Raw genomic sequence first — 15245 nt, forward strand, 5'->3', positions numbered from 1 at the left:
GAAGGTCATGAACAACAAAATTCCTATAATTTTAAACCTGACCTAGGGTTGATCACACTGGTAATGCTTTTAGAAAAGGCAGTGTTTGCTGTCATTTCATGGGAACCAACACATAATATGGTTTTTGAGATCTTAGCATTGCTTTCCCTGAGAGTTAGAAGGTACGAGGGTGATAACTGGGCATTCCCTGGGCTGCCACACTGGGACCATCACCTATTCTAGTTATTGATCAGTCAGCTCTCCAGCTCCAAAATCATCTCATTGTTGTCAGATGGTCTGTTTGCCCTGACTTTCTCCAGGACTCCTAGCTGTCCTAAGGAATTTAATCAAATCTTAGAAATCAGGAATCAGCTTGGCAAGAAGGCCCAAATAAATCAAAGCCAAATTGGACAAATCAGAGAAGGTAGAAGTTAATCTTTCAGCTTGATTCCTGAAAAGTCACCCAAGGGTTTGCCATTTACAATTCTGCATTAGTCTTCAGACAGCCTGAAAAACAAAGTATTGGAATTTACTTGAGTACAAATATAACTTAATAAGTTCTTTCTTGAAGGATGGAGAGAAAATAAAGGAAAAATGGCTCTGGGTGCCTACAAATAAAGGCAAAATTTAATAAATAGTTGACCAAGTATAACTGCTAGATAATCCAAATATATTTATTACATTTGATGAGCATTTGAAATCCAAGTGTAATTAAAGCTGAATTATTGCTTTTGTTTTTAAATGTAAAATAAAAATCAATTTTGTATTTAATTACACATTGCATTTTGTTGGTTACATTGTTCATATGACACAAGTTTTTATTATTAGCAAGTTATATTAACTATAAAAATTGAAATCACTTAAAATAAACTGAAATATGGAAAATTAAACAGAACTAAAAATGGAAATTACACAAAAGGAAACTAATTTATTGATATATTTTATGTCAACCTGGTTAACATATCCCATTAAACTGTTTGGTGTCATCATCCTAAAATTTTATAATTTTGAGAGCCAAGGGTACAAACAAAAAGTTACATACAGTTTATACTTTACAAGTGGGAAAGAAAGAATACTAAAAAAAAAAAAAGATTACTCATACTTTGATTACTAATTTGATCTTATAACATAACCTAACAAATGAACTTAGCCTAACTTAACCTAATTTAATTGAACTGAACCTAATGCTTATACATTCTATGTATAATGTTTTCACAAGACAATATAATGCATGATTATTTTTAGGACTTTAGATAACAAGGAAAAAGTAATGCATTTTTGAAAGTTTAGTTTTATTATTGTTCTATTGTTTTAGCATTTTTTTTTTCAATGATTCCTTAACCCAGGCTCAGATTTAGTCATTTTAGTCATTTGTATCCTGGTAAAGAAACAGATCTTACAAAAGAAACTAGGCAATTTACTGTATATCAAGCCTGGAATTTTTTTTTTATTTCTTTCTTTCTTTAATATAAGACTCATCAACAAACAGTATTAAGTCAGGATTTGGTATTGGAGCATCCAAAAATTCTGTTCTGGGCCTGGATACTTTTGATTTACAGAATCACAATGAAAACATTCTCCTCATTCAGTAAGGGTTATAGAGTTGTTGGAGAATGTTACACTAGCAAATGTTAATACAAGGAGGAGAAAACAAGAATTCGTAATTAATCAATTAGCATAAAAATGTTGGATGGTTTCCATCAGCGATAGGGATTTATACATACGGTAACATTTGATTTAAAGGTTTCATGTAAGGGGAGTGGGTGAGGGTATGGGTGAAATAGGTGATGGGGATGATTAAGGAGTGCACTTGTGATGAACACAGGGTGATGTATAGAATTGTTGAATCACTATGTTGTATACCTGAAACAAATATAACACTGTATGTTAACTATACTGCAATTAAAATAAAATAAAATATAAAGGATTCATGTAAGAAAAAATAAGGTTACATTATGCTCATGTTTTAAACTTAAAAATCAGTATTTTTAAATCTATATATCATCAGAAAGAAAAACAAAGGTTAATGAGAATTTTAAGAATTTGATTATTGCTTAAAATTCTTACCTTTTCTATTAATGTTTTATGGTGTTTGGGGTTTTTGTTTTGTTTTGTTTTTAATCACTTCCTGGCACAATTTAAGCAACTTACAAGACGCATTGTTCCTGGAGGATTTACTTTAAAAGTCTTAGCATTTTTAAGTTGCCATATCATCCAAATATTTTTAAAATTAATTAATATAAGTTTTAAGAATGTTTTATTGTTTTGCAATGTTTTAATTGTTTTGTCTTGTGTGTGTGTGTGAAGAATGTAGATGAGGGAATATATTTCCATTCCTTCTGACAGGGACACCAGTGTAGCACCTTTCAAGCTATATTGTGCTCAGAAGCTCTATTTACATGTTTTAATATTCTTAAATCTACATTTCATCCAATAAACGGTAAAACGTTTTAAAGATTATTTATTTTGTTGTTTAAATGGGTTATAAAAATGTTTTATCTTCTTTTGTATATTTGTAAATATTGATTTTAATTGCTCCTGAACTAGGCACCAGTTTAGTAGCTTCCTAACTGCATTTTGATCCAAAGCATCATATGAAAGCCATGGTATTTTGCAAGTTTTACAAATGCTCAAAAAAATACAGGTTTTAAATTTTTGTGTGTTTTGTTTTGTAAGGGGTTGTTTTATGAATTTTTTCACTCAGTTTGGTCCTGATTTGGCCACAAATTTAGCAGATTTCTACCAGTATTGTACTCTAAAATTTCACACACAAGATACAGTATTTTTAAATTTTTGTTTTTATCAAAACCTCAAAAAATAAATAAAATATAAATGCAAATGTTAGGAATTATTTTTTGTTGTTTTTATTGTTTTGTAATTTTTTCTGAGTTTTATTGTATTGATTTGGGTTGGGTTTCAATATGCTCCTGACCTGGCCACAAATTTAGCAGCAATCTGGCTACATTGTGCTCCAAAATTTAATATGAAAGAATAAGTGATTTAAGTTTCAGATCTCTACTCTCAACCCCAAAAAACATTAAGAAAGTTTTAAGAAAGATTTTTAAATGCGTTTTATTGTTTTATTTTTTGTTAATATTTTGTTTTTTTTTTCAATTTGCTCCTGACCTGGGCACAAATGCAGCAGCATTCTGGCTGCATTGTGCTCCAAAGTTTTATATGAAGAGTATTTTATAGAATCAGTCTCTCAAAAGAAAGATAATTGGAAATTAAGAAAAAATATTGGTGTTGCTAGTTTTTTAATGGATATTTGTTGTTTTATGTGATTTTCTATTTTGTACTTATTTTGGGCACACATTTAGCAGCTTTCTGGATTTAAAGTTTCATATGAAAATTTTAATGTAGTGTAAAAAAAAGGAAGATTTTTTTTTAAGAAATGACACTGCTGGGACCTACAAATGTGTAAATCCAGTTACTTTTGTTTCTTCCCATCCATATTCAGGCAAACACAAATTATGTTTCTACTTTCAAAATATATACAATAAATTTTGCCAGCTCTTTTAAATTTGACACATTTCTTATTAATAATGTTAGGCTAAAATATGTTCTTGAGCTAAAATATACTCTATGACAATACAAAAATGGAAAAAAAAAGACTCACATGTATCAGTAGTAACACAAAGTTTTTTTTAAATAATCCCTGAATTTGTTCTATATTTATAGGCCCAACCTAATTACCAAATATTACCAGAGTGGAAATATCTTTTTAAAAAATTTTAAAATAATCTCCATATCACTAATGTCAAGGCCACTGGCTACTCATATAATGTGATACAATGAAATTAAAACACAGCAGAAGAGTTTGGCAATCTCTTTTGGTTGTTGTAATTAGACCTGACCTATAATTATTGAACAAAACAGCATATGCACAATAAACATTCAAATAAATGTATCTGACTGTATTCAGTACATTAATCTATTTTCAGTATCATTAGCTTCAAACTGTCTTGTTCATAGCATAGGAAAATTCATAAGAAAGACCATATCTGGACCTAAAAAGACAGTTCTCATTACCTAAAAGGTAGATTCTAACATCATTTCACCACCATTATGTGTTGTTTGATCACTAATCTCTTCTTGAATAGCTGGAAGGGAAGGCTTTGTGGTTAGAGGTGTTTCAGTCTTAAACAGGGACTCCATCTTGATATGGGTATTGATGTAGAAGGACTTCTGAAAAGACTCAAGGGTGAAGTAATAGATAAAAGGGTCAAAGCAACAGTTCAGAGTTGCAAGGCACAAGGTGATTGGGTACATAATCTTTGCAAATCTTTCCAACAAGCAATTGGTAATGGCTTGGGAGCGCACTAGGGCATACAGGAAGAGGACAGAGTTATAGGGTACGAAGCATACCACAAAGACTGCCATATGCACTGTGATCATCTTCAGCACTTTTTTCTTATTGGTCCCAATTTGAGACAGTGTAGCAGGCTTGCGAAGGGTTCTTAGCACCACAGAAGAGCAAGAGACATTCAATATCAGAGGAATGATGAAACCAACAACTTCAATAAATATGGTGATCTTGGACAGATAAGTCTTCCAAACACGTTTGGAGAAGCCCTCAAAGCAGGTGGTGGTTGCATTGTTGACATTAGTGGTGGAGAACAAAGAAGCTGAAATACCACCACTAAGGACTAGGATCCAGACTCCAGCACACACAATGGCAGAATTCCTCCTTGTCCTAATGGTACGAGATCGGAAGGGATAGACAATGGCCAGGAAACGATCCACGCTAATACAGGTGAGGAATAGCATGCTCCCATAGATGTTGGTGAGGAATGCAGTCCCAGAGATCTTGCAAAGGGTGTCACCAAAAGGCCAGTGACGGTTGAAATTGTAAAATATTTTGAAAGGTAGAGTGCAGACAAAGAGCAAATCAGAAAGGGCCAGATTGGTGATGAAAATAGCAGTCTCACTTCTCATTTTCATGCGGAAGCAGAAGACAAACAGAGAGGCACTGTTGGTTATCAAACCCAGGATGAATACAACACTGTAGACAGCACCATTTAGATTATACTTGAAGGAATCATCAACAATGCAAGTATTATTGGCAGTAGCATTTCCTAACCTGGGTCTGAAGCTTGAATTTAAATCTTGAAATTGAAAGTCAATGAATCTTCTGTCACCCATTGATTTTTTTTTTTCAGAAGGCCTGCTGGCTGCAGGGTTCACCACTTTGAGACTAGAGACTGGTAAGAAATATTTTCCTCCTATGGGAGACAAGATGGAATGAATAATCAAATCTGCCTTCCATTCATTTCTATGGAGTAAAAGATACCCTGTCTACCCAGAATGGAAACAATATGCACATTCAACTGGTTTGACAAGTACATTTTGAGCACCAACCATATGTTAAAAGTTACTATAAGAGTATGTTGCAGGATTGGGAGAGATCACACTCAATATAATATATGCAATACCATATGTAGCACTGCAGTGAACAGGAATAAGAGACTAAACAGCAATGGGGGAGACTAACAGCAATGGGGGGATGGGGATGGAGGCTAAACAGCAATGGGGGATGGGGATGGAGAAACAGACCTCTGATAGTTAAAACAACACTAATAATTTGAAATGCATATGGCATTTTTTAATTTTCAAAAATGAGTTTTATTTGATTCCCATAAGAACACCATAAGGTAGGTAAGAAAGGAATTTATCACATTACAGAAGAAGAAACTGAAGTTTATGTGATTTAGAATTACAATGTCAGAATTAGAAGAATGTGTAAATGGTACTGTCAGAACCAGAATTCAGGTTTTTCATTCCTAACCAAAGAATTGTTAAACTTATCTAAATTATATTGTCTCTCTTCCAATACTAGTAAACTTCATTGTCTGAATATTAGTTCTATTGCACAAACCTACAGGTCAATATGGGACCTCCAGAACATGCTCTTAAAGAAGTTATGACTAAACTACTGAAGTAAATTATTGATTCACCTTTTTCTTCTAAAACGTGAGTTCAGAGAGCAAGGATCCTTCAGTTGATTAAAGCTTCTGGTGAAAAGATTTTTCACGGTATTACATAGCCTTTCTAGGGTGATAATTCAAATAAAAATCTCAGCGTTTCCCTCTTACAGATTGTAGTTCCTCTCCAAGTTTTTTTCTTCCTAGATGCTTAGCCTAGGATGTCTTCTTCTACCCTTCCCACTGCCCAGTCCGTTACTTTCATGCCTTCAGCTCCTAAAATGGCCCTAATCAATAAAACCTTTCCTGGCTGAATACAAGTGAAGTGTGAAAAGTAGATCTGACTTAAATGCCTATCTCCCTGCCCCACTATATACTTCTGATCTGATCAGTAACCTGCCCTTTGCTTGCCACTGCTTATACATGTGGCAGTCATTAACTTAATCATCCTTGTTGGGTATCTGGGCCAACATTGTTCTAAATTGCATATAGAAATCTTACTAACTTTCTAGGTTAACAACTGTCATAGGACTGTCTCTTGAATTCTAATACACTATGGACAAGTAACTGCTGAATGAATTCTTTTCAATGAGGAGGATATGGAGTAAAAGTGGTCTTCGCTCCCTGACATAACCAATAATGGATTTTCACATGATTATATTTTAAAATGTTAAAGGCATTTTTCTGAAGTGATTTCTCCTTACATTACCCTTTCCTTCCAACTCCCAGGGAACAGGTTAAAGGGCCACTCTATGTAACAGAGAAGGGAGTGGAAGCAGGAATCTGCCTGAGATATAGAGGCCTGAAGTTACGTCAACCAGCATTTGGATTGAGGGAAAAAAATGGTTTGAGAAAAAAAAATTCATTCACTGCAGTGCCTAGAGGGAGAAATGGCCTTGGAGAGATGACTTACGGGATGTAAATCAAAGAGTTGTCACTTTTCTCAAGTTAAGATTGGAAACTTGCTATTCCTCAATTCTCATTCAAAAAATCTTTACGGAGTGCCTCCCCTGAGCCTAACACTGCACTAAGATCATATTCTGTCTTGGCCATTTCATCCCACAGGCCCAGCTCAATGTTTGCCACAATCAACCTTGATATGTAAAAGCAAAGTATAGTAAGAACTTTGACCAAGTAAGGTCCAAGAGGGGAAAAAACCAGACAGGGAAGAAATAAAAATAGGTGAGAAGAGCAAAAGAGGAGATGGGAAAGAAAGTAGCAAAGAAATTACAACTGAAGAATTGAGAGAATGAGAAGAAAAGGTGAAAGAAGACCTTGCTGGGGAGAGGTCAGTACTGCTATCTAATTTGTACTTAGGACCTTGGGAGGTATTTCTGGTTCACAATTCCTCAAATCTTCTCTACTACTTTGCTTCATCTCACTCCTTCCAGTTTTCTCAGAAAGAACAGTATGCAATCACCATGTTTTAAGGTCACTGAAGCTGATCAGCAAAAACAGGAAGAGTCTGAAAAATCTCAGTTAATGGGGTTCATATCTCACTTGGGGAACTGTAGACCCAAGTTTCTGCAGATTCTTTCACCAATGGGATGGCAGAAGGAAAAAGAGAATGGCAAACTTCTCAACTGCTTAAACCACTTTATATACAATTTTAACACCTACCACTCACTACCCATTAGTCTGGATGCCATTTTTTTAATTGTTAAAAGAAATAAAGAGAGTCAAAAATATTCCTGTAATGTAATTACACAATCTAAAGAAATTAAGGGACTGAAAAATCCCTAATATTAAAGCCAAGCTTCATTCATTCTAATCTGCTTGCACCTGCCTTTTACAATAAGTACTGCCAATAAGATTATTTGGAAAATGTTTTCACAATAGATGTCTTTTCACCTGTACCCAGAGTCCCTCCACTCTGTCCACTGATAACCTTTTTACACAGCATGCTTCTAGCTCACTGGCTATTATTTTGTACTACCCAGGATGGTGTGTTTCAAATAGGTGAAATTTGTCTCCCTGGTTTTCCAATCAGTTTTATGTCTCCCAGAACATATACACTATACCAACAACAGGCAGTCTGGCACTTCTGCTCTGCTGCTTTGAGGAACCAAATCCTGTGGGACAGAAAGGACCACAGACAAGAAAGCTTTACAGTCTCAATCCTGAAGACAGGGCATGGGAAAACTGTCACTAAGGCCCTATTCATAGCTTTCCTTTGCTTGAACACATAGCACCTTTGCTGTCTAGCAGTAAGGGTGTGGTGCTGGGACTTAACACAGCATTGGAAGCAAGGAGTTCTATTTCTGACCCAGACACTAGTTCACTCTGTAACTTGACTATACTGTTTCTCTTCCCTGTATAAACATTACCTCTGAGTCTCCCAGCTGAGGCTAAGAAGATTCAACAGGGCTTGTGAGTAGCTTTATGAGCTTGCCAGTATTCAGTCCTACCTAATCACAAAGAAACATTATAGAAGATCTTTTTTCCTTCTTTTCTCTGACACAACCAGACACTTATGTCTCTGTCTTTCTTGGTAAGCCGAATTTACCAAGCAACACATCTTTCTCCTAACACCATGTATACCTTATACCTCAGAAAGCCCCCCTTGAATTTCAACCTTTACACAATTTTCTCATAATAGAACAATCCAGGAGGGTGCCCTCAAAAGGACTATCTCCCTTTGAGCTATGGTTAAAAAATCAGAGAGGCATTTGACTCTCAATCTGATTCTAAAGGAGAATCAATGATATTCAAAAAACAAGTTCTCTTCTGACTGACTTCCTTTCTTTTGACTAAAAGAAACTTTTTTAACCACTAGATTTTCATAAATGGCTAATATGCTGTGCACTGAATGAAGGCAAGGGGCCAACATGAGCTTCAGATGAGATGAAGAAGAAAAAATACAGGCTGATTCAGTTAATTAACTATTCCACTGCAGGTAGCATGGGACTATTGTCTTGTAAAGACCTTTGCATCCAATCATTCCAATAACTAATCACTTAGGGGGTTCAGAGTACTGAGTGGATGTATTTTCACTGACAATGGGCAGGAGGCAGATCACCTGAAGGTTGACCAAAGGGAAATTTGACCCTCAATGAATTTTTAACTTTGACCTACACATATGGACCCAATTTGAACAGCTCATAGTAGTGTTCACATTTTTAAAAAATTTCTAATAATGATGAAATATACCATGTTTGGGGGCTTTGGGGCTTTTGAGGAAGTGGAGTTAGCTTTTTGGCCCTATAGAGATGAATACCTAAATCACTTCATTAAATGCTAAACTTTCAGACACTAAATGCTAAACTTTCAGATGATAACACTGAAAACAAAGTTCTAACTCCTGGCATATTCCCAGTAGCCTAGAAAGCCTGGCTTGCTTTTGTTCCCTACGGAAGACAGTCCAAAGTTTAGGAAGACAAGGCCTTGAACGCAGAGTATACTCAAATTCTCTTACGTTGCTCCTTTTTTTTTAAGATTTTATTTATTTTTGACAGAGAGAGAGAGTGTACAAGCAGGGGAAGCAGCAGGCAGAGGAAGAAGGAGAAGCAGGCTCCATGGGGCTCGATCCCAGGGTCCTGGGATCATGACCTGAGCCTAAGGCAGACGCTTAATGGTCTGAGCCCCCCAGGCGCCCCACCTTGCTCCGTTTTTATTGAGCTTGGGTCAGGTCAGAGTGCTTCTGATCCTCAGAGAATTTCCTCTTTCTACTCTGGTTGAAGCTTAGGAACACTGACAATAGTTTTCAGAGGAAGCCAAAACCTATTGTGTCCTTGCCTATAAATATCTAGCAGTGAAGCAAGCTAAAAAATACAAAAATGTTGCAAAAAAATACAGATCAAAACCATTCTGCTGGAGTAATAGGGAATATGTCCAGACTGCTGCTTCTCAGATGAGAGTGGCTGCTAACAGATAAGACCAAGTCACAGGTGAGGGTTTTAGAGGGGAGAGGGTGGGGGGATGGGTTAGCCCGGTGATGGGTATTAAGGAGGGCACGTATTGCACGGAGCACTGGGTGTTATACAAAAACAATGAATCATGGAACACTACATCAAAAACTAATGATGTACTGTATGGTGACTAATATAACATAATAAAATTAAATTAAATTAAAAAAAGACCAAGTCACAGGCATAGGTCACCATCATACACATGGTTCTAATTGATGTTCCTATGCATTGGTTGATGTTTCATAATAGTTTTTAAAATACAACTTAGTTCTTATGGCATTAATAATATGGAGGAGACCATAAGTAAATATTTTACTCCAGAACTAAGCTGGGAAATTGATCTCTATCACATTTCATGCCAAGCAAGCCAGCCCGTGCATCAAATGTTCAGATTGATAAGCTTCATTTAGTTTTGATGAAAGAAATATCTTTTAAAAATCACATCTCTATGTTGACTTTGATTTGCACTGAGATTATTATGGCCGTTTTGTCTTCTCACTTTGAGAAGAGCAGGAAGTTGACACAGGCCCTAATCTGAGCAGATCCTATCCTCAGTGATTAACTTGATTTTTTTCACTAAAATAATCCAGTCTCCCACTAACCCTTCACCTAATGACACAGTCTAATCTTTGAAAAATAATACTGTTTAGTCCTCAACATGATGGGGCCAAAGATTGCATCAACCCTACTAAAGTAGAATTTTCCCTAACAGTTATAGAGTAAGATAACTGCAGAGAAATTGCTCAACCTAATATTATGAAATTGTCTAGAGTCTTGAGATTCAACATCATCTCAGAAGAAGCCCCAGACCATTTGGGAAACATTCTGGGTGGGAGCCTGGGTGGCTCAGTTGGTTAAGCGACTGCTTTCGGCCCAGGTCGTGATCCTGGAGTCCCGGGATCGAGTCCCGCATCGGGCTCCCTGCTCGGCGGGGAGTCTGTTTCTCCCTCTGACCCTCTTCCCTCTCGTGCTCTCTATCTCTCATTCTCTTTCTCTCAAATAAATAAATAAAATCTTTAAAAAGAAAAAAAGAAACATTCTGGGTGTTCCTAAAAGAGTGCATTTCCAAATTCTGTGAGGTTCATACATGCCAACTGGGAATTTGGCTTTATTACACATATTTAAACAGGCAAATTAGTTATCAATTTGCATACCAATTCATCTGACATATTTGGATACTGATTTTGATAATATGAGTAAAAAATATGTCTCCTATCTCTAAAGGTATATGCCAATGGCACAGAGGGCTTAAATCAAAGGAGCTATATACATCTACACCAAAATTATCTGAATTACAATAAACAATTACAATGACTCCATTCATTCTGGAGTTTTGGGTCTTATCATCTACAATAAATTGGAAACATTGGTTACAAAAAAAGAAGTTGGAGAATGAAATTAAGAATTTTGGAGAAAGTTATTACCAGGAGAATAGTATATATCAGTTCAATATGAGTTCAAACCAAGATGTAGCACCAATTTTATCCAAGACTTGGATAATCAATGAACTTTCTGAAGATACTATTGTTAGGGATTTCCTCCAATGAATGCTATGAAATAGAATTAGTCACAATACTGTGTCATGGAGAGACCTTTCCAATAACATATATACCAAAATTATAGGTAAAGAAATTTATTATATGATATAAATCAGAGTAAATTAAAGCCAACATATTTTAAAATGGTACCTAAATATTTTGGATTTTTTTATTACAGAATTACAGATAACATTTTATTTTTCACACTTGTCACTGATGAGCCATATTTTATTAGTTATATCAACAAACATAAAGTCCATGAGTCTGTATTACCTATAATCATTAAAGATAACTAGTGACATAAGGCATAAAAATACCTCATCCACTTCCATAAGGCAATACATTACATTAAAAATAATTGAACAAAGGAGATTTATATTTTTTGGCCTGAAAGTATATTGGTTCTTTTTTTTTTTTCTTTTCTTTTTCTCTGGCAAAAACTGTTACTATTGGACAGGGGCCTTGATAGGGGAAGAGGAAAGAAGAGTGGAACAACAGGTGGAGACCACACTGCCTTGGCTCTAACCTGCTGGATTTCTTTCTCCCCTAAACTACAGTGATATGAGCAAGGCTTCAATTGCTGGGTATTAGCACACTGACAACCACTGCTGCTTCTACTAGAATGTCCTAGGCCTAGCATATTCTGTAACATCTTCAAATCACAGCTCTGCCCAAAGTACTGGTATAGAACTAGAAATACTCAGCAAAGGAATTCTTACAAGTAGCACATGCATTTGAACACTACTCATTTACTGCCTATAAAGTAGAATCATCTGCTAGTGCCAAACTTACATCATGGTCACATCTCACCCTCTTCTGAACAAAAGTGGCCTAAACAAAGCAGACTGGTAAATAAAACTCTTAACTCTCCTGAAATAATTTTTCCCTAATCTAAGAGAACCAAAACAAAACAAAAAAAATGAAGTCATTAGACAATCTAAAATGTATTTGAAATCACCTTAATATTAAGGAGAATTGATTTTCACACTCCTCCAGAAAGCAGTATTTTTGAAATAAAATAAATATCATTTTACTGGCTTATGTTAAGGGAAGACAAAAATATTAACATTCCTTTCTTTTATGGCTTTCACAATTGATACAGATTTTTAAGAAAACTTCTTTTTATTTGGAATACAAGCAAACTAGGAAGTTCAAATACCCAGAGGTTCTCATATTTGCTATTAATTCAATATGGCCACATCCAGCCCCATCACTAACTGTGTGATAGCAAGTCACAGTCCCTTTCTGGACCTCAGTTTCTATTCTCCTTCCACCTTCAGCTTTGATTGACAGCAGCCTTTAACTGATGCTATTGTCAGTGGCCTTACAGGCTACTCTCTCCTATCAGTTGTTTCCATCTGCTCCCATTTATTTCTGCAAAAAATAACAATAATTCCTCAAAGTCTGAGATAAAGGAAATTAATATTTATTAAACTCAATGAAACTATTGCTAGGTTTATTTCATTTATTTTTCATTGAAGTATAATTGACATACAACATTGTATTAGTTTCATGTGTACAACATAATGATTCGATATTTGTATATATTGCAAAATGTTCACCACAATAAATCTAACATGTGTTACCATACATAGTTTAGATTTATTTTAATTTCAGAAGCAAATATTGCTAATTAGTGCAAGGAGCTAAGAATTACAGATCAAGATGTCATTATATCCTAAAGTCTTCCTAATGCCCTCTTTTTCCTCATTCCCTTTGTGCCCATATCAGCAGGCATATTGACTCTAATTGTGTAGGTTTTAATCCTCAACCTTTTCCACCTGTCCCCCAGTTATCTCTCTTCTCTGCCAAAGTACTTTAGAACATAACTATATAGAATCAATAGACTACCTAACCTATGCATTGTTCTAATAACCAATTACTTACCTACTAAAAGTGAGGCTGGATTTCCAGTGGTAGGTGGCCTCCTATTAAGTTCTCAATTTTCAGTACTAAAATTCACAAATATATTATAGGGTTTTTTTCCCTCCCCCTTAAGAAGGCCAAAATCAGACTATACATGATAACCATACACAGTTAAAAAAAAAAAAAAGACAACTACACAATTAGGCCCTGACCACACCATAGCAAGGGCAAAAATTATCACTGTATTTTCTCTCAAAGGAAACTGAATAAATGAAGCCTTAGCTAAGCTTGGCCTGAGTGTTCTTGCAAGGCATCTTCCCATTCCTCTCTTTAACTCACAGAGGGTACAAATTCTGAAAGTCTAGTCTGATTGTTCCAGTAGGACATTCATTCACATCTCTGACTGGCAGGAAATGCTTTAGAGTGTAGATGCCATCAAATGTTTCAGCTGAACTCATCCTTTTTAGCAAAAGTGCAACTTTTCATCTGTGACATGGCAAAAGGATTAACAATCTATGTTAATGGGGTATGTTTGGAATTTTGTTCTGAAAAATAAACATGTTTCAAAGCCACTGGATAATCTGGAGCTTAGGCTATTGTTGTCTTCATGTTACTCAAATAAAAAGAAAAATGGTATAATTTGGTAAAATAGCAAAGTGAATAATCCCACCAAGCTCTAAATATTCTAATCTTTGGATTCATCTGGTCTTTTCCATGCTTAAATAATGATGAATTACACTGCTATATATCCTAAAGCAAAATAACTAAAACACAATATTTATCAGTTCAACAAGATCTTGTTACTAAAAGTCTTTAAAATATCCAACATATACAAAAAGTTTTAAATGACACATTATTGCATTTGTTCGGAAAACAGTGATTAATTTCACATATAATATCAAATTCAACTTATGCCAGAATTAGTTTTTCATTTAAACATGTTTCTTCTTTTATGGTCAAGTTCATGAATTATTCAGCATAGCAAATGTCACATTTTCCATAAATCAATTAGGAATCAAAGGCATACCGCCAGATAGTTTTACTAAAAGAAACCTCATCATAATAGAAACCACATTAGCTCACAATCAATTGTAAACCAAAGAAATACAAAGCTAGCCAAAAGAATTTCTAAATTATTCTGATTTTAAAGACGCTCTTTAGGACAACTATATTTACATGAAACAACAGCCTGAAAATCCAGTATCTCTTCCACTGAAGCAGTATTATTGCCAAAACAATAGAAATTATTGCTTTTTTTAAACCATTCAACACAAGGATCCCTGTTCAGCACTTCAGAGTTGAAATCTAACTTCTTTCCCCAAACACTCAAAGCATCAGTGATTCTGCAGAAGTTTGTTATGCCGTCCCCCCGCCCCCAAACGCCCAAATCAAATCTTTCTCAAAGAGACTTACCCCAAGAAAGAGTGTGCAAGATGAAAGAATGTGCTCATGCCTGTAGACAATTAGCTAATAAACATGTAAATGAACAACTTGCACTTTAGAAGTGCATATTTTAATCCATATTTTTTTACAGGGAAAGTTTCGCCCAGCCCAAAGTAACAGACTCTGGGCTGCCGAAGCTTCTTACAACAAACCGCTCATTCTGAAAATGTGAGCTTATTTACATTTATCTCTTTTCTTTGTTAAGGAATGTCTCTCTTGAATGCGGTAGCCGGCATGCCTTTAACAAACAGGACACAAGAAAAGGCCCAAAGTCCGGGCTGGAGCGAGGGCTGGGGGAACTCTTGGGGGTCTCAATAGGAAATGCTTTTCATTGGATAAGGAGGCATTATTAGGAGCCGAGATCCCGCCCAATCCCCTGTGCTCCATCGTTTCCTTAGTCACCAATCACTGGACTGAAGAAGTTTTTCCTTAAAGAGCATTGCCCAGGAAAAGCAGTTTTCACAGTCAAGAATTAGCAGCTTAAGTGCCACTTAACAATATAAAAAGTGTCTTTCCTGACCAATTAATCCACAGAGAAAGCCTGTGTGCCTGTTTTTGCAGCAGGACGGGTATCTCTTTACAATTCT

At 35.6% G+C, this 15245-nt stretch overlaps 1 protein-coding gene across 1 annotated transcript; it reads right to left on the reverse strand.

Annotated features, from left to right (window-relative positions):
* Positions 1 to 3684: 3684 nt before the first annotated feature.
* LPAR4 (lysophosphatidic acid receptor 4) lies at positions 3685 to 14901 on the reverse strand. Its single transcript, XM_027608932.2, has 2 exons — positions 14629 to 14901; positions 3685 to 5204 (listed from the first exon to the last, which is right to left on the reverse strand). Exon 2 carries the CDS (start codon positions 5122 to 5124, stop codon positions 4012 to 4014), a length of 1113 nt encoding a protein of 370 aa, XP_027464733.1. The 5' UTR covers positions 5125 to 5204; positions 14629 to 14901; the 3' UTR covers positions 3685 to 4011.
* Positions 14902 to 15245: the final 344 nt, after the last annotated feature.

This window comes from Zalophus californianus, chromosome X (genome assembly GCF_009762305.2).
Source record: "Zalophus californianus isolate mZalCal1 chromosome X, mZalCal1.pri.v2, whole genome shotgun sequence".
Lineage (NCBI taxonomy): Eukaryota > Metazoa > Chordata > Mammalia > Carnivora > Otariidae > Zalophus > Zalophus californianus.

What these genes read in the sequence shown, in the direction of transcription:
- LPAR4 (XM_027608932.2), bottom strand. Translation starts at nt 5,124, where the DNA reads ATGGGTGACAGAAGATTCATTGACTTTCAATTTCAAGATTTAAATTCA.